The sequence below is a fragment of the Oncorhynchus tshawytscha genome, unplaced genomic scaffold, assembly GCF_018296145.1.
Source record: "Oncorhynchus tshawytscha isolate Ot180627B unplaced genomic scaffold, Otsh_v2.0 Un_contig_5231_pilon_pilon, whole genome shotgun sequence".
Lineage (NCBI taxonomy): Eukaryota > Metazoa > Chordata > Actinopteri > Salmoniformes > Salmonidae > Oncorhynchus > Oncorhynchus tshawytscha.
Window position 1 is genome coordinate 5,163 of NW_024609318.1, and position 23,045 is coordinate 28,207.

The 23,045-nt window shown below is 47.0% G+C and overlaps 1 protein-coding gene across 1 annotated transcript in view; it reads left to right on the top strand.

Moving 5' to 3' along the window:
* Window positions 1–4,144: 4,144 nt before the first annotated feature.
* The window catches only part of LOC112239796 (TBC1 domain family member 30), a gene marked incomplete at its 5' end in the record, with an annotated part of 29,658 nt that continues 10,757 nt past the window's right edge, over window positions 4,145–23,045 (top strand). Inside the window, 9 exon segments of the mRNA XM_042314856.1 lie at window positions 4,145–4,206; window positions 4,322–4,387; window positions 9,507–9,632; window positions 10,406–10,591; window positions 10,870–11,038; window positions 11,303–11,471; window positions 12,918–13,023; window positions 20,132–20,229; window positions 22,274–22,413. Of these exon segments, the coding sequence (XP_042170790.1) occupies window positions 4,145–4,206; window positions 4,322–4,387; window positions 9,507–9,632; window positions 10,406–10,591; window positions 10,870–11,038; window positions 11,303–11,471; window positions 12,918–13,023; window positions 20,132–20,229; window positions 22,274–22,413 (1,122 nt within the window).

A 23,045-nucleotide genomic window follows, 5' to 3' on the forward strand; every position in this document is an offset into this window, starting at 1 on the left:
TCAGTTGGTGATGTCATTGTCTTCAGGGTGGATGGATGTGATGTCAGGTTTGTCTTCAGGCTGATGGGTCATTGGATGGATGTTTGCCCCCGTCTCAGCACCATATTATAACCTACCAACACCCCCTTGCCCAGTGTTGGTGATGTCATTGTCTTCAGGGTGGATGGATGTTCTTCCCCCCCCCCTTCAGTTGGTGATGTCATTGTCTTCAGGGTGGATGGATGCTGGCTGTGCAGGTTTGCTCTTATTAACCAGGAACTGGTATGGGTGTTTCCCCCAGAGAGCTGAGTAGCCTAGCATGTTCCACGTCTCAGCACCATATTATAACCTACCAACACCATTCCTCAATATCCTGCCCAGTGCCCACCCAGACGGTGATCTATGTCTGCTTGGATAGGTTGTTTTCACACAGTACTTTCCAGCAGGGCTCCATGATCTACATTAGATGTGTAACAGGGATAGACATGGCACCTAGTGCAGGATCTGTAACAGGGATCTGGTTACCCCATTCTAGTAACAGGGATCAACATGGCACCTACCATTTCTTTATAACAGGGTCCTTCTCATGTTCAATCACCATGCACCTACCAGCATGGCAGGGATCCATGGCACCATGGAGGTAAAGTATGTAGTAACAGGGATCAACATGGCACCTACCATGGAGGTATAGTATGTAGTAACAGGGATCAGCATGGCACCTACCATGGAGGTATAGTATGTAGTAACAGGGATCAACATGGCACCTACCATGGAGGTATAGTATGTAGTAACAGGGATCAGCATGGCACCTACCATGGAGGTATAGTCTATGTAGTAACAGGGATCAACATGGCACCTACCATGGAGGAGGTATAGTATAGTAACAGGGATCAACATGGTACCATGGAGGTATAGTCTATGTAGTAACAGGGATGCACCTACCATGGAGGTAACAGTAACAGGGATCAACATGGCACCTACCATGGAGGTATAGTATGTAGTAACAGGGATCAGCATGGCACCTACCATGGAGGTATAGTATGTAGTAACAGGGATCAACATGGCACCTACCATGGAGGTATAGTATGTAGTAACAGGGATCAACATGGCACCTACCATGGAGGTATAGTATGTAGTAACAGGGATCAACATGGCACCTACCATGGAGGTATAGTATGTAGTAACAGGGATCAGCATGGCACCTACCATGGAGGTATAGTCTATGTAGTAACAGGGATCAGCATGGCACCTACCATGGAGGTATAGTATGTAGTAACAGGGATCAACATGGCACCTACCATGGAGGTATAGTATGTAGTAACAGGGATCAGCATGGCACCTACCATGGAGGTATAGTATGTAGTAACAGGGATCAGCATGGCACCTACCATGGAGGTATAGTCTATGTAGTAACAGGGATCAGCATGGCACCTACCATGGAGGTATAGTATGTAGTAACAGGGATCAGCATGGCACCTACCATGGAGGTATAGTCTATGTAGTAACAGGGATCAACATGGCACCTACCATGGAGGTATAGTATGTAGTAACAGGGATCAACATGGCACCTACCATGGAGGTATAGTATGTAGTAACAGGGATCAACATGGCACCTACCATGGAGGTATAGTATGTAGTAACAGGGATCAGCATGGCACCTACCATGGAGGTATAGTATGTAGTAACAGGGATCAGCATGGCACCTACCATGGAGGTATAGTATGTAGTAACAGGGATCAGCATGGCACCTACCATGGAGGTATAGTATGTAGTAACAGGGATCAACATGGCACCTACCATGGAGGTATAGTATGTAGTAACAGGGATCAACATGGCACCTACCATGGAGGTATAGTGTATGTAGTAACAGTGTGTAAAGTGGGACTTGTCTTCTCACAGGACCAGCAGCATGTTACAGTACCTCTACCTGAAGTCATCTGGCTGAGACATGCCTTGTTATCTAGTGATGTAGCAGCGATGACTCTCTCCATTCACAATGGCTCTCTTTTTGGGGTTGTTGCTCTGCCGAGCTTCCCCTCTCCACCCCTCCCTTCACATTACTTCATCACGGCTTTCTTCTCCTCCTGCCACCATACCGCATCCATCCATCCCTCCCTCCCTGTGACGCTGGGTAGGGGTGTATACCCGGGCAGCAGCTCCTGAGACCGCTGCAGAGCCGCATCTCCTCCGTATGGTTAGAGGGACAACTGATCATCGATTAAGACAGATCTATATCTCCTAGCAACTCTTGAATCAATGTTTTAAAGACATAATTGCGCGCGATTTCCTCCTGGTTGGATCGGACATCAAGGCCATTTCCTGTGTGCGCGAGACTGTTGACAGTTCTTGGGTTGGACCGGAGACGGAAAGATCAATGTGATTGATCAACCTCCCTGCTCCCTGGAAGACATCGGGCTGTCGTGGAGCAGCTGGGCGACGGGATTCGCGTGGGACGGAGGGAATAACGGACATTTTTAGATTGAAGCTGCGCACAAAGGGGAATAAACATCAATGTAGTCTACCGACAATTACTTTTAGGCTACATGGTGCTTGTTTCGGTTTGATTGGGAAATGAAGCAGGCCCGGTTTAACGCGGGGAGGAGGGCTCGGTCTGGGCCGTGTGTGTTGCGGCAGGGTTCGAGCGGTGTCGGTAACATCATCAGTAACGTCCTGAAGAAAAGGAACGGAATCTCCCGGAGAGCGCCCCGTCTGCTCTGCACGCTCGAGCCAGGTGATCGAACGGAGCCGGTTCAGCTCCGGCCTGATTGATACTCTGTTTGTTTTTGTCTCAGGGGAGGGAGCGCTGTGGTCTTGTCTGTACAGAATAACATGTCACTGCTAGTTGTGGTGGCGTCATGGAGGTTGTTCATTCATTGTGGTTCTGAAATCATGGCGATAGTTTACAAGGCGTTTCATTCATGTGATTCCCCGTCAACCTTGTGTTAGGGCTGATAGGACTGATATAACTAAAGCCCTGTAGTTGAATTCCTTCATGTCGTCTTGTATTGGATGCAGCTGTCCGATGTAGCCTAGCTACATGTAGCCTAGCCCATAGGTCTAGTCATATCTATCTCTAGGAGGAGGGTGTCATGGTCGCTGTAATGTAAACAGTGTCGGGGGCGACTCTGGTGGCCAGCAGCTGACCAGCTATAGAAGATCTGACCAGATCTCAACTTGGAGGAGACAGACAGCGCTCAGAGAGACCCAGGTTGGAGCTATACTCAACTGTATAAAAGGTTAGTGTAGGTGGGGAGAGTTAGAGAGACCGGTGTGAGCTGGTAGCATGAAGCCGTGCAGAGCGGGGCAAATGGCGGCTGTGTGGTCGCTGGCTGGCCGCCAGACAGGTTAGGGCTGGAGGAACGGGTTCAGTCTGAATCATTCTCTTTCCCGTTTGTTTCATTTAAGGATGCTCTGATCTGGGTTATAGTTTCGTTACTTCCGTTGTGTGAGTTTCAGAGCGTCAGGTTGTGGTAGTTAAGACCTGTTGTAGTGTAACTCGAGAGCGAAGCCGGAAAGGATTCAGCACCACAGTGGCGGACAGCAACATCTAATAAAACACAACCTGGGGCGAATTCGTCATGGAAACGTTTACCGTTTAAGAACCAAACGGAGGCAAACAGAGCAAAATGATAGTTTTTATTGGACAAATCCGGCTAGATGCCACCCTGTTTTAGTTCTGTTTGCTCCCGTTTTAAGAAACGTTTTGCAACCGAATTGGCTTAATGAATAGCCCCAGAGAGCCTAGCACCTCACAGCTGTTCGGTGGAGGTGAAAATAGATTAAGAGTAAATCATTGGAAGAACGCAAAGTCATTGTCACTAATATATTTCCACATCGCCATGTTTCAGTACTATGATACATGTGATGTGTTTAGCCCAGGTGCACACGGATAGCAGTGACGTCATTACATGTGATTTGTTTAGCCCAGGTGCACACGGATAGCAGTGACTTCATTACATGTGATTTGTTTAGCCCAGGTGCACACGGATAGCAGTGACGTCATTAGTAATGGACGTGCTTATTTTCCTCCCCGCATGTCACTGTACTTAGACTAATATTATGTACCTGATTAGTCAGTAGGCCTCGTTAGAGAGCATTCTGTGTGTGTGGTGACTGACCGTTCTGCTACAGTGGAGTTCTTCAGTCTGTACATTGTTCTCTGTAGGAGTGGACACCAGGTTAAAGTTCACCATCGAACCTTCTCTGGGCAAGAACGGCTTCCAACAGGTCAGTATGGTTGTGTCCCATCACATCTTTAGCTCCGTTTCAGGTGTCTGTGTATCATATTTATGTGGATCTGATCTGTGTGAATCTGATCTGTGTGTTCTCTCTCTCCCCCCAGTGGTATGATGCTCTGAAGGCTGTGGTCAGACTTCCTACAGGCATCCCTAAAGAGTGGAGGAAGAGGGTACGTCATAGTAGTGCTACTGATATAACAGATGTGATGGTTCTTCCCATCTCTCTAGTGGTGTTTATTCTGACTGGCCAGCCAGCGGTCCCAGTTGATTGGTGTTTATAATGACTGGCCAGCCAGCGGTCCCAGTTGATTGGTGTTTATTCTGTCTGGCCAGCCAGCGGTCCCAGTTGATTGGTGTTTATTCTGACTGGCCAGCCAGCGGTCCCAGTTGATTGGTGTTTATTCTGTCTGGCCAGCCAGCGGTCCCAGTTGATTGGTGTTTATTCTGTCTGGCCAGCCAGCGGTCCCAGTTGATTGGTGTTTATTCTGTCTGGCCAGCCAGCGGTCCCAGTTGATTGGTGTTTATTCTGTCTGGCCAGCCAGCGGTCCCAGTTGATTGGTGTTTATTCTGTCTGGCCAGCCAGCGGTCCCAGTTGATTGGTGTTTATTCTGTCTGGCCAGCCAGCGGTCCCAGTTGATTGGTGGTTGATTGGTGGTTATTCTGACTGGCCAGCCAGCGGTCCCAGTTGATTGGTGGTTATTCTGACTGGCCAGCCAGCGGTCCCAGTTGATTGGTGTTTATAATGACTATAGGCAGAAGGAAACAAATCAGATGTGCAGGACAAGCAGTATTTTGATGGCTGTAGATTTGTCTGTTACCATGGAAATAAATGTGCATTAGCCAGGTGGTAATGCAGCCATTACAACTAGAGCATGCTAGCTAACTCTCCTGTAGAACACTGTGAGGGCCCACTGGGACAGGCTGAAATTTCTTCAGCTTCCTGAGGTTGAAGAGTCGCCGTCATGCCTTCTTCGCTACGGTGTTAGTGTGGTTTGACCATTTCAGCTCCTCTGAGATGGGTACGCAGAGGAACTTGAGGTTTTTGACAGTCTCCACGGCTGCCCGATTGATGAGGACGGGGACATGCCCAGCCTGATTCCTCCTGAAGTCCACAATCAGCTTCTTTGCTTTGCTGATGTTCAGGGAGAGGTTGTTAACCTGACGCCACACTGTCAGAGTGCCTACCTCCTCTCTGTAGGCCATCTGGTCGTTGTTCAGGGGGAGGTTGTTTACCTGACACCACACCGTTAGACTGCCTACCTCCTCTCTGTAGGCCGTCTGGTCGTTGTTCAGGGAGAGGTTGTTTACCTGACACCACACCGTCAGACTGCCTACCTCCTCTCTGTAGGCCGTCTGGTCGTTGTTCAGGGAGAGGTTGTTTACCTGACACCACACCGTCAGACTGCCTACCTCCTCTCTGTAGGTTGTCTCGTTGTTCAGGGAGAGGTTGTTTACCTGACACCACACTGTCAGAGTGCCTACCTCCTCTCTGTAGGCCGTCTGGTCGTTGTTCAAGGAGAGGTTGTTTACCTGACACCACACCGTTAGACTGCCTACCTCCTCTCTGTAGGCCGTCTGGTCGTTGTTCAAGGAGAGGTTGTTTACCTGACACCACACCGTTAGACTGCCTACCTCCTCTCTGTAGGTTGTCTCGTTGGTAATCAGGTCTACTGTCTCGTCGTCAGTGAACTTGATGATGGAACTGTGTGAGGCCAGTCGTGTGTGTGTGTGTGTGTGTGTACAGGGAGTACAGAAGGTGCTTGATGTGCTTAAATGTTGTGCTCTGAAGTTCAAGTACTGGAATATCTTGAAAATCTGACATTTTCTCCAGTTGGTACATGAAATGTACTTGAATTAAAATGAAGAGAACAGAATATTATCAAATGTTAATATGAGAAATGTATTGGGGTTGTGAATTCATCTCCAGGCAGACTAGAGTTTTATTTCCTCACGTGTTTCGCGCTCTGGTTGCCAGGCGAGCTCGCTCATTCTGCCCACACTGCCACTCAGCCAGGTAGGTACAGAACTGACTGACGTGGTTGCTGGCAAACGTCACATCGATAGGCAAATGTAGATTCAATCTTGCCTGGCAGGATGTTGATTTTTATGAATGGGTTTTGCCAGACCTGTTAATTAACCAGTTTAGTTAATTATCGTTTACCCATTTATTGCATTGATCAATACTCAGAAGACTTCTTGACCTGAGTTCTAATCGTTGATCAACGCTCAGAAGGCTTCTTGACCTGACTTCTAATCGTTGATCAACGCCCAGAAGGCTTCTTGACCTGACTTCTAATCGTTGATCAACGCCCAGAAGGCTTCTTGACCTGACTTCTAATCGTTGATCAACGCCCAGAAGGCTTCTTGACCTGATTTCTAATCGTGCCTACCTCTGAGTGGAATCATGAATGATTCATGCGTGCTCATTATGTTGGACTGCTCCCTCTGAATCATGAATAATATGTGCTCGTTATGTTCGACTCCTCCCTCTGAATCATGAATAATTCGTGCTCGTTATGTTCGACTGCTCCCTCTGAATCATGAATAATTCGTGCTCGTTATGTTCGACTGCTCCCTCTGAATCATGAATAATTCGTGCTTGTTATGTTCGACTGCTCCCTCTGAATCATGAATAATTCGTGCTCGTTATGTTCGACTGCTCCCTCTGAATCATGAATAATTCGTGCTCGTTATGTTCGACTGCTCCCTCTGAATCATGAATAATTCGTGCTCGTTATGTTCGACTGCTCCCTCTGAATCATGAATAATTCGTGCTCGTTATGTTCGACTGCTCCCTCTGAATCATGAATAATTCGTGCTCGTTATGTTCGACTGCTCCCTCTGAATCATGAATAATTCGTGCTTGTTATGTTCGACTGCTCCCTCTGAATCATGAATAATTCGTGCTCGTTATGTTCGACTGCTCCCTCTGAATCATGAATAATTCGTGCTCGTTATGTTCGACTGCTCCCTCTGAATCATGAATAATTCGTGCTCGTTATGTTCGACTGCTCCCTCTGAATCATGAATAATTCGTGCTCGTTATGTTCGACTGCTCCCTCTGAATCATGAATAATTCGTGCTCGTTATGTTCCCCTGGATTTGCCTTGTTAGCAGCTCGTTCATTCACCACTCTGTCCGACAGGAAACGCCGCCCACGACATACAGTAGGCAGAGAGGTGAAAAGAAATGGCTTAGCCCAGACCTAAAGTGGCAGAGAGACAGTGGGGATTTTTTAAACTTCCCTTGACACTATCACATCTATTTTGTGAAGTGCACCAGTCCCTCCTGCAGCAAAGCACCCCACAACATGATGTTGCCACCCCCATGCTTCACGGTTTGGATGGTGTTCTTCGGCTTGCAAGCTTTTTCCTCCAAACATAATGTTGGTCATTATGGCCAAACGGTTCTAGTTTTGTTTCATCAGACCAGAGGACATTTCTCCAAAAGTACCATCTTTGTCCCCATGTGCCGTTGCAAACCGTAGTCTGGCTTTTTAATGGCGGTATTGGAGCAGTGGATTCTTCCTTGCTGACCTTTCAGGTTATGTCGGTATAGGACTCGTTTTACTGTGGATATAGATACTTTTGTACCTGTTTCCTCCAGCATCTTCAAGGTCCTTTGCTGTTGTTCTGGAATTGATTTGCACTTTTTTCTAGGAGACAGAACGCATCTCCTTCCTGAGCGGTATGACGGCTGCATGGTCCCATGGTGTTTATACTTGCATACTATTGTTTGTACAGATGAACGTGGTACCTTCAGGTGTTTGGAAATTGCTCCCAAGGATGAACCAGACTTGTGGAGGTCTACACATTTTTTTCTGAGGTCTTGGCTGATTTCTTTTGATTTTCGACATGATGTCAAGCAGAGGCACTGAGTTTGAAGATATGCCTTGAAATACATCCACAGGTACACCTCCAATTGACTCAAATGATGTCAATTAGCCTATCAGAAGCTTCTAAAGACATTACTTAATTTTCTGGAATGTTCCAAGCTGTTTAAAGGCACAGTCAACTTAGTGAATGTAAACTTCTGACCCACTGGAATTGTGATACAGTGAGTTATAAGTTAAATTATCTGTCTGGAAACAATAGTTGGAAAAATTACTTGTGTCATGTACAAAGTAGATGTCCTAACCGACTTGCCAAAACTTGAGTTTGTTAACAAGACATTTTTGGAGTGTTTGAAAAATGAGTTTTAATGACTCCAAAGTGTATGTAAACTTCCCACTTCAGCTGTACGTTGCCCTCGTTGTCCTCTGCAGTTGTTTTGCTCAAAGCGGGAGAACGAGGGGTTTAGCTCATCCGGTAGGGCGGCATTGGCGTCCGCGACATGGCTGGCTTTTTTTTTAATCCGTGAAAGTTAGGAGCCACAAGCGCCTCGTGTCCGACCCGCTCAATTGCTCCTCTTTGTCCTATACTTCTACTTTGCCATCTTGATCAATCTGCGTAGGTCGTATTTGTTCTGGTTAACCAAACTAGTGTCTCTGGTCACCTTGCCTGAAGCACCATCTCTCTCCTTCAGAGATGACCCCTGGCTTCTTCACCTGCTGGATCGTCTGAGACCAGCCAAACAACTGATGAAACGGAGGAGTATTTCTGTCTGTAATAAAGCCCCATTGTGGGAACAGAGTAATTCTGATTGGCTGGGCCTGGCTCCCCTGAGGTGGCCCAATGACCTCCCAGGCCCACCCATTGCTGTGCGCCTGCCCAGTCATGTGAAATCCATAGATTAATCATTTATTTATTTCAGTTGACTGATTTCCTTCTGGGAACTATAACTTGTTGTATTTTAATGTATATTTACCACCACATATCTAACAGGTAACCATACACATACACTGAGTGTACCGAACATTAAGAGCACCTTCCTAATATTGAGTTGCACCCCCTTTTGCCCAGTTCCTGACACAAACCGGTGCTCCTGGCACCTACTACCATACCCCTTTCAATGGCACTTTACTGGGTCTCCTCTGTCAGGACTCTTTACTGTGGGTCTCCTCTGTCAGGACTCTTTGCTGTGGGTCTCCTCTGTCAGGACTCTTTGCTGTGGGTCTCCTCTGTCAGGACTCTTTGCTGTGGGTCTCCTCTGTCAGGACTCTTTGCTGTGGGTCTCCTCTGTCAGGACTCTTTGCTGTGGGTCTCCTCTGTCAGGACTCTTTGCTGTGGGTCTCCTCTGTCAGGACTCTTTGCTGTGGGTCTCCTCTGTCAGGACAGGACTGTTTACTATGTGTCGTCTAAGCACTAGTGTGTACAGTATAACTATATATGAATACTCTGTGTTCTCCAGGTATGGCTGACTCTAGCTGATCAGTACCTCCACAGTATCTCTATCGACTGGGACAAAACTCTGCGCTTCGCTTTCAACGAACGCAGTAACCCTGACGATGACTCACTGGGCATCCAGATTGTTAAGGTAACACCCAGACTGATGTTTGTGTAGCAGGATATTTGTACATGGAATGCATCATGGAAAACAACAGCTGTTCCCTCCGTCCCTTGTTCAGAGAGAACCATGAATTATCAGGACAAGGTCCATACCTCTCTCCTTTCTCTCTCTCTTTCTCTCTCTCTCTCTCTCTCTTTTTCTCTCTCTTTCTCTCTCTCTCTCTCTCTCTCTCTCTCTCTCTCTCTCTCTCTCTCTCTCTCTCTCTCTCTCTCTCTCTCCCTCTTTCTCTCTCTCTCTCTCTCTCTCTCTCTCTCTCTCTCTCTCTCCCTCTTTCTCTCTCCCTCTTCTTTCTCTCTCTCTCCCTCTTTCTCTCTCTCTCCCTCTTTCTCTCTCTTCCTTTCTCTCTCTCTCTCTCTCTCTCTCTCTCTCTCTTTCTCCTCTCTCTCTTTCTCCTCTCTCTTTCTCTCTCCTTCCTTTCTTTCTCTCTCTCTCTCTCTCTCTCTCTCTCTCTCTCTCTTTCTCCTCTCTCTCTTTCTCCTCTCTCTCTCTCTTTCTCTCTCTCTCTCTTTCTCTCTCTCTCTCTTTCTCCTCTCTCTCTTTCTCCTCTCTCTCTCTCTCTTTCTCTCTCCTTCCTTTCTCTCTCTCTCCTTCCTTTCTCTCTCTCTCCTTCCTTTCTCTCTCTCTCCCTGTAAAACTGTTGTGTTATATCATTAAATGCAGTCCTCTGGTTTGGCTGAATACAGTCTTGTTATTTCATGCGGTCTCCTGGTATGGCTGAATTAAGTCTTGTTGTTCATTAGGACCTACACAGGACAGGTTGTAGTTCATACTCCGGCCAGGAGGGGGAGCAGGACCGGGTGGTGCTGAAGAGGGTGCTCCTGGCGTACGCTCGCTGGAATAAGGCTGTAGGATACTGTCAGGGCTTCAACGTACTGGCGGCGCTCATACTGGAGGTTACAGAGGGCAATGAGAGCCACGCACTCAAGGTACACTCCAACACTGCTGTGAAAGGGGATGATTTATTACACTGCTGTGAAAGGGGATGATTTATTACACTGCTGTGAAAGGGGTTGATTTATTACACTCCAACACTGCTCTGAAAGGGGATGATTTATTACACTCCAACACTGCTCTGAAAGGGGATGATTTATTACACTCCAACACTGCTGTGAAAGGGGATGATTTATTACACTCCAACACTGCTCTGAAAGGGGATGATTTATCTGTTGTACTCATTCTAACTGATCCTCCGTCTCTCCTCCAGGTGATGATCTACCTGATAGACAAGGTGCTACCAGAGAGTTATTTTGCCAACAACCTGCGTTCTCTGTCTGTGGACATGGCTGTGTTTAGAGATCTCCTGAGGATGAAGCTGCCTCATCTCTCACAGCACCTACACCTCCTGCAGAAGACTGCTGATAGAGAGGCTGGAGGTGGGTCTGTCTGTCTCTGTCATACGGACCTCTACAACTCCCCAGACTAACGCCAGAGTGTGATACGGACCAGACTAACGCCAGAGTGTGATACGGACCAGACTAACGCCAGAGTGTGATACGGACCTCTACAACTCCCCAGACTAACGCCAGAGTGTGATACGGACCAGACTAACGCCAGAGTGTGATACGGACCAGACTAACGCCAGAGTGTGATACGGACCACTACAACTCCCCTGACTAACGCCAGTGTGTGTCTTACAGGCAGCTACGAGCCTCCCCTAACCAACGTATTCACGATGCAGTGGTTTCTGACCATGTTTGCTACGTGCCTGCCCCCCAACACCGTGCTGAAGATTTGGGACTCTGTGTTCTTCGAAGGTTCTGAGGTTCTGCTGAGGGTGGCTCTGGCCATCTGGTCTCACCTGGGGGAGTGAGTACCCTAACCCCTACACGCTGTATCCCTAACCCCTACACACTGCATCCCTAACCCCTACACACTGTAACCCTCACCCCTACACACTGTATCCCTCACCCCTACACACTGTATCCCTAACCCCTACACACTGTATCCCTAACCCCTACACACTGTAACCCTAACCCCTACACACTGTATCCCTAACCCCTACACACTGTAACCCTAACCCCTACACACTGTATCCCTAACCCCTACACACTGTATCCCTAACCCCTACACACTGTAACCCTAACCCCTACACACTGTAACCCTAACCCCTACACACTGTATCCCTAACCCCTACACACTGTATCCCTAACCCCTACACACTGTAACCCTAACCCCTACACACTGTACCCCTAATCCCTACACACTGTACCCCTAACCCCTACACACTGTATCCCCTAACCCCTACACACTGTATCCCCTATACACTGTATCCCCCCTAACCCCTACACACTGTAACCCTAACCCCTACACACTGTATCCCTAACCACTACACTGTATCCCTAACCCCTACACACTGTATCCCTAACCCCTACACACTGTATCCCTAACCCCTACACACTGTATCCCTAACCCCTACACACTGTATCCCTAACCCCTACACACTGGATCCCTAACCCCTACACACTGGATCCCTAACCCCTACACACTGGATCCCTAACCCCTACACGCTGTATCCCTAACCCCTACACGCTGTATCCCTAACCCCTACACACTGTATCCCTAACCCCTACACACTGTACCCCTAACCCCTACACGCTGTATCCCTAACCCCTACACACTGTATCCCTAACCCCTACACACTGTAACCCTAACCCCTACACACTGTATCCCTAACCCCTACACACTGTACCCCTACACACTGTATCCCTAACCCCTACACACTGTATCCCTAACCCCTACACACTGAATCCCTAACCCCTACACCTAACCCCTACACACTGGATCCCTAACCCCTACACACTGGATCCCTAACCCCTACACACTGGATCCCTAACCCCTACACACTGGATCCCTAACCCCTACACACTGGATCCCTAACCCCTACACACTGTAACCCTAACCCCTACACACTGTAACCCTAACCCCTACACACTGGATCCCTAACCCCTACACACTGGAACCCTAACCCCTACACACTGGAACCCTAACCCCTACACACTGGAACCCTAACCCCTACACACTGGAACCCTAACCCCTACACACTGGAACCCTAACCCCTACACACTGGAACCCTAACCCCTACACACTGTATCCCTAACCCCTACACACTGTAACCCTAACCCCTACACACTGTAACCCTAACCCCTACACACTGTATCCCTAACTCCTACACACTGTAACCCTAACCCCTACACACTGTATCCCTAACCCCTACACACTGTATCCCTAACCCCTATACACTGTAACCCCCAGGCATATAGAGTACTGTCAGACAGCAGATGAGTTCTACAGCACCATGGGATGGATCACTCAGGAGATGTTGGAGAACAGCCTCATAGACTGTAGCCACCTCATGCAGGTGAGAGATGTTGGAGAGCGGCCTCGTAGACTGTAGCCACCTCATGCAGGTGAGAGATGTTGGAGAGCGGAGAGCTGTAGCCACCTCATGCAGGTGAGAGATGTTGGAGAGCGGCCTCGTAGACTGTAGCCACCTCATGCAGGTGAGAGATGTTGGAGAGCGGCCTCTGTAGACTGTGAGAGAGCCACCTCACTGTAGCCACCTCATGCAGGTGAGAGATGTTGGAGAGCGGCCTCGTAGACTGTAGCCACCTCATGCAGGTGAGAGATGTTGGAGAGCGGCCTCGTAGACTGTAGCCACCTCATGCAGGTGAGAGATGTTGGAGAGCGGCCTCGTAGACTGTAGCCACCTCACGCGGGTTTGAGAGCGGCCTCGTAGACTGTAGCCACCTCACGCGGGTTGGAGAGCGGCCTCGTAGACTGTAGCCACCTCACGCGGGTTGGAGAGCGGCCTCGCAGACTGTAGCCACCTAACGCGGGTTGGAGAGCGGCCTTATTTTAAAAAGTGTTAAATAGATTTCCTTCTCACTCATCTACACACAATATCCTGTAATGAATAAGGTGAAAACATGTCTAAACATTTTAGAAAAATCTTTGAAAATGAAAAGCCGAAATATCTCATTTACACAAGTATTCACACCCCTGAGTCAATACGTTGTCTTGTTAGACTTCAGTGCAGATTTGGACATGATTGATCATAGTCTGCTGCTGGAAAGACATATGTGTTATGGTTTTACACCCCCTGAGTAAAGCCAGAGTTTCTATGTATGCGGATGACTCATTATACACATCAGCTACTACAGAGACTGAAATGACTGCAACACTCAACAAAGAGCTGCAAGTTTCAGAGTGGGTGGCAAGGAATAAGTTAGCCTTAAATATTTCTAAAACTAAAAGCACTCATTTGGAACAAAACACTCTAACAGAACACAGAGGGTGTTCTTTAATGGAAGCCTCTCCAACATAATCCAGGTAGAATCAGGCATTCTCCAGGGCAGCTGTTTAGGACCCTTACTGTTTTCAATGTTTACTAACGACACGTCATTGACTTTGAGTAAAGCCAGTGTCTCTGTTTTCGGTTGACTCAACACTATACATGTCAGCTACTACAGAGACTGAAATGACTGCAACACTCAACAAAGAGCTGCAGTTAGTTTCAGAGTGGGTGGCAAGGAATAAGTTAGCCCTAAATATGTCTAAAACTAAAAGCATTGTATTTGGAACAAAACACTCACTAAACCTCAACTAAATCTTGTAATAGATAATGTGGAAATTGAGCAAGTTGAGGTGACTAAACTTCTTGGAGTAACACTAGATTGTAAACTGTCATGGTCAAAACATGTTGATGCAGTAGTAGCTAAGATGGGGAGAAGTCTGTCCATGATAAAAGCTTAACAACACTCAACAAAGCAGGTCCTCTACACTATCAACAAGGCAGGTTCTTAACAACACTATCAACAAGGCAGGTCCTACAGGCCCTAGTTTCTACCTTCTTAACAACACTATCAACAAGGCAGGTCCTACAGGCCCTAGTTTCTACCTTCTTAACAGCACTATCAACAAGGCAGGTCCTACAGGCCCTAGTTTCTACCTTCTTAACAACACTATCAACAAGGCAGGTCCTACAGGCCCTAGTTTTGTCACACCTGGACTACTGTTCAGTCGTGTGGTCAGGTGACACAAAAAATGACTTAAAAAATTGCAATTGTCTCAGGACAGGACAACACGGCTAGCCCTTGGATGTACACAGAGCGCTAATATTAATAACATGCATGTCCATTTCTCCTGGCTCAAAGTGGAGGAGAGATTGACTTCATCACTACTTGTATTTATGAGAGGTATTGACATGTTGAATGTACCGAGCTGTCTGTCCGAACTACTGGCACACAGCTCAGACACCCATGCAGACCCCACAAGACATGCCACCAGAAGTCTCTTCACAGTCCCCAAGTCCAGAACAGACTATGGGAGGCACACAGTACTACATAGAGCCATGACTACATGGAACTATATTCCACAGTACTACATAGAGCCATGACTACATGGAACTCTATTCCACAGTACTACATAGAGCCATGACTACATGGAACTCTATTCCACAGTACTACATAGAGCCATGACTACATGGAACTCTATTCCACAGTACTACATAGAGCCATGACTACATGGAACTCTATTCCACATCAGTTAACTGATGCAGCAGTAAATTTAGATTTAAAAACCAGATAAAAAAACACCTTATGGAACAGCGGGGACTTTGAAGCAACACAAACATTGGCACAGACACATGCAAACACACACATGCTAGCATACGCACTATACACACACACACACATGCTAGCATACGCACTATACACACATGCTAGCATACGCACTATACACACACGCTAGCATACGCACTATACACACATGCTAGCATACGCACTATACACACATGCTAGCATACGCACTATACACACATGCTAGCATACGCACTATACACACACACATACACACACACATGCTACGCACTATACACACTATACACACACACACACATGCTAGCATACGCACTATACACACACACACACATGCTAGCATACGCACTATACGCACACACACACACACATGCACTAGCATACGCACTAGCATATACGCACACACACACACATGCACAGCATACGCACTATACGCACACACACACACATGCTAGCATACGCACTATACACACACACACACACATGCTAGCATACGCACTATACGCACACACACACATGCTAGCATACGCACTATACGCACACACACACACATGCTAGCATACGCACTATACGCACACACACACACATGCTAGCATACGCACTATACACACACACACACACACATGCTAGCATACGCACTATACGCACACACACACACACGCTAGCATACGCACTATGCACACACACACACATGCTAGCATATGCACTATACACACACACACACACACATGCTAGCATATGCACTATACACACACACACACACACACACACACATGCTAGCATACGCACTATACACACACACACACACACATGCTAGCATACGCACTATATACACACACACACACACACACACACATGCTAGCATACGCACTATACACACACACACACACACACACACATGCTAGCATACGCACAAATGCTAGCATACACACACACACACACACACACACACACACACGCTAGCATACGCACTATACACACACACACATGGATTTAGTACTGTAGATATGTGGTAGTGGTGGAGGAGGGGCCTGAGGGCAAACAGTGTCTTGTGAAATCTATGAATGTATTGTAATGTTTTAAAAATTGTATAAACTGCATTAACTTTGCTGGACCCCAGAAGAGTAGCTGCTGCTTTGGCAGGAACTAATGGGGATCCATAATAAACCCCAGGAAGAGTAGCTGCTGCTTTGGCAGGAAGTAATGGGGATCCATAATAAACCCCAGGAAGAGTAGCTGCTGCCTTGGCAGGAACTAATGGGGATCCATAATAAACCCCAGGAAGAGTAGCTGCTGTCTTGGCAGGAACTAATGGGGAACTATAATTCAACCACACCTTTATTTAAACTTTATTATTTTTATTTTTTTACCTTAGCTAGGCAAGTCAGTGAAGAACAAATTCTTATTTTCAATGATTGCTTTGGAACCGTTGGCTAACTCCCTTGTTCAGGGGCAGAATGACAGAGTTGTACCTTGTCAGCTCGGGGATTTGATCTTTCAACCTTTCAGTTACTAGTCCAAAGCTCTAACCACTAGACTACGCTTCCGCCAAATACAAATACTTGGTAGAAGCACCTGTGGCAGCGTTTACAGCTGTGAGTCTTTCTGAGGGAGATTCTAAGAGCTTTGCACACCTGGATTGTACAATATTTGCACATTATTCTTCAAGCTCTGTCAAGTTGGTTGTTGATCATTGCTAGACAGCAATTTTCAAGTCTTGCCATAGATTTTCAAGACAATAAAATATATATATATTTTTTATTTTAAGTGAAAACTGTAACTAGGGTTGCTCAGGAACATTCACAATGTCTTCTTGGTCAGCAACGCCAGTGTATATCTGGCCTTGTGTTTTAGGTCATTTTACTTCCGTGGCTTGTTGGAAACAGGATGCATGTTCTTTCCACTTTGTTTTATAGATTACTATTGTGGAGTAACTACAAAGTAAACTGAGGATGGATTAACAATCACAGCCATTAAACTCTATCTGTTTTAAAGTCACCATTGGCCTCGTGGTGAAATCCCTGAGCGGTTTCCTTCCTCTTTGGCAACTGAGTTAAGGAAGCCTGTATCGTTGTAGTAACTGGGTGTATTGATACACCATCCATAGTGTAGTAACTACACCATGCTCTAACAGATATTCAATGTCTGCTTTTTATTTGATTTTTTTACCCATCTAACAATAGGTGCCCTTTGCGAGGCATTGGAAAACCTCCCTGGTCTTTGTGTTTTGAAATTCTGTGCTTGACTGAGGGACCTGACAGATAATTGTATGTGTGGAAAACAGACATGAGGTAGTCGTTCAGAAATCATGTTGAACACTATTATTGAACACAGAGTCCAGGCAACTTGTGACTTGTTGAGCACATTTTGACTCCTGAACTTATTTAGGCATAACACAGGGAGTGAATACTTATTTACTGAAGACATTTCAGCTTTTATATATATTTTAACGTAATTTGTAAACATTTCAAAATATATAATTTGTCTGACTTTTTGTCTGTAGGCCAGTAACAAAACCTTTATGTCATCCATTGTAAATTCAGTAGTCATCTATCTATTCTGAACCCACTGTGTATCCACTCTAACGCAAAGCCTTTATTTACATCCACAAATGTTACATGAGTCATTTAGCAGACTCTCTTATCCAGAGCCACTATAGTAGTGAGTCATTTAGCAGACTCTCTTATCCAGAGCCACTCCAGTAGTGAGTCATTTAGCAAATCAAATCAAATCAAATTTTATTTGTCACATACACATGGTTAGCAGATGTTAATGCGAGTGTAGCGAAATGCTTGTGCTTCTAGTTCCGACAATGCAGTAATAACGAGCAAGTAATCTAACTAACAATTCCAAAAAAAACTACTGTCATACACAGTGTAAGGGGATAAAGAATATGTACATAAGGATATATGAATGAGTGATGGTACAGAGCAGCATAGGCAAGATACAGTAGATGATATCGAGTACAGTATATACATATGAGATGAGTATGTAAACCAAGTGGCATAGTTAAAGTGGCTAGTGATACATGTATTACATAAGGATGCAGTCAATGATATAGAGTACAGTATCTACGTATGCATATGAGATGAATAATGTAGGGTAAGTAACATTATATAAGGTAGCATTGTTTAAAGTGGCTAGTGATATATTTACATCATTTCCCATCAATTCCCATGATTAAAGTGGCTGGTCCCAGCTTTGATAGAGTCAGTGTCATTGACAGTGTGTTGGCAGTAGCCACTCAATGTTAGTGGTGGCTGTTTAACAGTCTGATGGCCTTGAGATAGAAGCTGTTTTTCAGTCTCTCGGTCCCAGCTGATTGATGCACCTGTACTGACCTCGCCTTCTGACAAACTGATGGCATCCCAGGGGTGAACTCTGTACCATCACTCATTCATATATCCTTATGTACATATTCTTTATCCCCTTACACTGTGTATGACAGCTACACTCGCATTAACATCTGCTAAATGTGATGTGACAAATAAAAATTTGATTTGATTTGGATGGCGGGGTGAACAGGCAGTGGCTCGTGGTTGATGTCCTTGATGATCTTTATGGCCTTCCAGTAGCATCGGGTGGTGTAGGTGTCCTGGAGGGCAGGTAGTTTGCAAAGCCCCTATCTGATGTGGCTACTGCCAGACCTCACTACCCTCTGGAGAGCCTTACGGTTGAGGGCAGTGCAGTTGCCGTACCAGGCGGTGATACAGCCCGCCAGGATGCTCTCGATTGTGCATCTGTAGAAGTTTGTGTGCTTTTGGTGACAAGCCAAATTTCTTCAGCCTCCTGAGGTTGAAGAGGCGCTGCTGCGCCTTCCTCACGATGCTGTCTGTGTGAGTGGACCAATTCAGTTTGTCTGTGATGTGTATGCCGAGGAACTTAAAACTTGCTACCCTCTCCACTACTGTTCCATCGATGTGGATGGGGGGGGGTGTTCCTCTGCTGTTTCCTGAAGTCCACAATCATCTCCTTAGTTTTGTTGACGTTGAGTGTGAGGTTATTTTCCTGACACCACACTCCGAGGGCCCTCACCTCCTCCCTGTAGGCCGTCTCGTCGTTGTTGGTAATCAAGCCTACCACTGTTGTGTCGTCCGCAAACTTGATGATTGAGTTGGAGGCGTGCATGGCCACGCAGTCGTGGGTGAACAGGGAGTACAGGAGAGGGCTCAGAACGCACCCTTGTGGGGCCCCAGTGTTGAGGATCAGGGGGGAGGAGATGTTGTTGCCTACCCTCACCGCCTGGGGGCGGCCCGTCAGGAAGTCCAGTACCCAGTTGCACAGGGCGGGGTCGAGACCCAGGGTCTCGAGCTTGATGACGAGCTTGGAGGGTACTATGGTGTTGAATGCCGAGCTGTAGTCGATGAACAGCATTCTCACATAGGTATTCCTCTTGTCCAGATGGGTTAGGGCAGTGTGGTTGAGATTGCATCGTCTGTGGACCTATTTGGGCAGACTCTTATCCAGGGAGACTTAGGAGTGAATCATTTAACAGACTCACTGATCCAGAGCCACTATAGTAGTGAGTCATTTAGCAGACTCTTTGCTTCATAGCCACTACAGTAGTGAGTCATTTAGCAGACTCTTATCCAGAAAGACTTAGTAGTGAATCATTTAGCAGACACTCTGATCCAGAGCCACTACAGTAGTGAGTCATTTAGCAGATTCTCTGATCCAGAGAGACATTTTCAAATTTGTTGGTACTGGTCCCTCGTGGGAATCGAACCCACAACCCTGCCGCTGCAACTGCCAACTGAGCCACACGGGACCAATCAGAATGCATGGATATAATATCGGAGGAAAAAGCCCTTTCTCCTCCTCTGTGTTTCCCAGCTGTTTAAGCTGCCACCCTGATCCCTCTTTTCTCTCCAGACTGTGTACTCCATGGCTGTGTTTCCATTCCCTCAGCTGGCTGAACTCCGAGAGAAATACACCTACAACATCACCCCCTTCCCCACCTCCAACCCCAGGTTGGTCAATGTCCCTACAGCATCACCCCCTTCCCCACCTCCAATCCCAACGGCAGGTTGGTCAATGTCCCTATCATGTCTATCAGCTGATATCTACAGGCTGGTAAAGTGATGTTATATCTCTGGGGCTGGTAAAGTGATGATGATGATGATGTATCCCAGAGGATGTCTCTGGGCCTGGTAAAGTGATGATGTATCCCAGAGGAGGTCTCTGGGCCTGGTAAAGTGATGATGATGTATCCCAGAGGAGGTCTCTGGGCCTGGTAAAGTGATGTTGTTGTATCCCAGAGGAGGTCTCTGGGCCTGGTAAAGTGATGTTGTTGTATCCCAGAGGAGGTCTCTGGGGCTGGTAAAGTGATGTTGTTGTAAACCAGAGGAGGTCTATGGGGCTGGTAAAGTGATGTTGTATCCCAGAGGAAGTCTTTGGGGCTGGTAAAGTGATGTTGTATCCCAGAGGAAGTCTTTGGGGCTGGTAAAGTGATGACGATGTATCCCGGAGGAGGTCTCTGGGGCTGGTAAAGTGATGATGATGTATCCCAGAGGAGGTCTCTGGGGCTGGTAAAGTGATGATGATGTATCCCAGAGGAGGTCTCTGGGGCTGGTAAAGTGATGATGATGTATCCCAGAGGAGGTCTCTGGGGCTGGTATAGTGATGATGATGTATCCCAGAGGAGGTCTCTGGGGCTGGTATAGTGATGATGATGTTGTATCCCAGAGGAGGTCTCTGGGGCTGGTATAGTGATGATGATGTTGTATCCCAGAGGAGGTCTCTGGGGCTGGGAAAGTGATGATGATGTTGTATCCCAGAGGAGGTCTCTGGGGCTGGTAAAGTGATGATGATGTTGTATCCCAGAGGAGGTCTCTGGGGCTGGTAAAGTGATGATGATGTTGTATCCCAGAGGAGGTCTCTGGGGCTGGTAAAGTGATGATGATGTTGTATCCCAGAGGAGGTCTCTGGGGCTGGTAAAGTGATGATGTTGTATCCCAGAGGAGGTCTCTGGGGCTGGTAAAGTGATGATGATGTTGTATCCCAGAGGAGGTCTCTGGGGCTGGTAAAGTGATGATGATGTTGTATCCCAGAGGAGGTCTCTGGGGCTGGTAAAGTGATGATGATGTATCCCAGAGGAGGTCTCTGGGGCTGGTAAAGTGATGATGATGTTGTATCCCAGAGGAGGTCTCTGGGGCTGGTAAAGTGATGATGATGTTGTATCCCAGAGGAGGTCTCTGGGGCTGGTAAAGTGATGATGATGTTGTATCCCAGAGGAGGTCTCTGGGGCTGGTAAAGTGATGATGATTTGTATCCCAGAGGAGGTCTCTGGGGCTGGTAAAGGTCTCTGGGGCTGATGATGATGTTTGTATCCCAGAGGAGGTCTCTGGGGCTGGTAAAGTGATGATGTTGTTGTATCCCAGAGGAGGTCTCTGGGGCTGGTAAAGTGATGATGATGTTGTATCCCAGAGGAGGTCTCTGGGGCTGGTAAAGTGATGATGATGTTTGTATCCCAGAGGAGGTCTCTGGGGCTGGTAAAGCATCTCACTGAAGATGATGATGTTGTGACCCAGAGGAGGTCTCTGGGGCTGTACCAGTAAAGCCTGCCAGGATGATGATGTTGTATCTTGTCCCAGAGGAGGTCTCCCTGGGGCTGGTAAAGCAATGATGATGTTGAAATCCCAGAAGAGGAGGTCTCCAACATCTAGTGGGGCTGGTAAAGCCTTCCCAGAAGAGTGGATGATGTTGCAATGTTCCCAGAGCCTTCCCAGAAGAGTCTCTGGGGCTGGTAAAGAAGAGTGATGTTATAGCAGTATCCCAGAGGAGGTCTCTGGGGCTGGTGGAAAAGAAGATGATGTTATAGCAGCAATGTATCCCAGAGGAGGTCTCTGGGGCTGGTAAAGTGATGATGTTGTTGTATCCCAGAGGAGGTCTCTGGGGCTGGTAAAGTGATGATGTTGTAGTATCCCAGAGGAGGTCTCTGGGGCTGGTAAAGTGATGATGTTGTAGTATCCCAGAGGAGGTCTCTGGGGCTGGTAAAGTGATGATGTATTCCAGTGGTGGTCTAGGTGGCTGGGAGGGTGATGAAGACGAGGATGAAGATGAAGATGCAGTGGTGACAGCAGCGTTGGGATGTTTGGGTCCACTGGGGGGGCTGTTAGCTCCAGAACTACAACGGTACCAGAGACACATTAAAGGTTGGTCTGACCTCTTACCTATTATCATGTACAGGACCCATACGTCAGCATCTCACTGTTAGTCTACACCTGTTGTTTACCAATGTGACACATAACATGTGATTTAATTCTCATCAAGGGTTAATGTTTGTACCAGTGTCTCTCTACCCCCGCTGGCCTGCACAGAGCCCTGACCTCAACCCATCGAACACGTTTGGGATGAATCGCCCAACATCAGTGTCCCACCTCACTAATGCTCTTGTTGCTGAATGGGAGCAAGTCCCCACAGCAATGTTCCAACATCTAGTGGAAAACCTTCCCAGAAGAGTGGAGGCTGTTGTAACAGCAATGTTCCAACATCTAGTGGAAAACCTTCCCAGAAGAGAGGAGGCTGTTGTAGCAGCAATGTTCCAACATCTAGTGGAAAGCCTTCCCAGAAGAGTGGAGGCTGTTGTAGCAGCAATGTTCCAACATCTAGTGGAAAGCCTTCCCAGAAGAGTGGAGGCTGTTATAGCAGCAATGTTCCAACATCTAGTGGAAAGCCTTCCCAGAAGAGTAGACAGGACTCCAGCCAGGTCCATTAGTTTAATTATAGACAGCAGGTCCATGTTTAATTAGACAGGACTCCAGCCAGGTCCATTAGTTTAATGGAA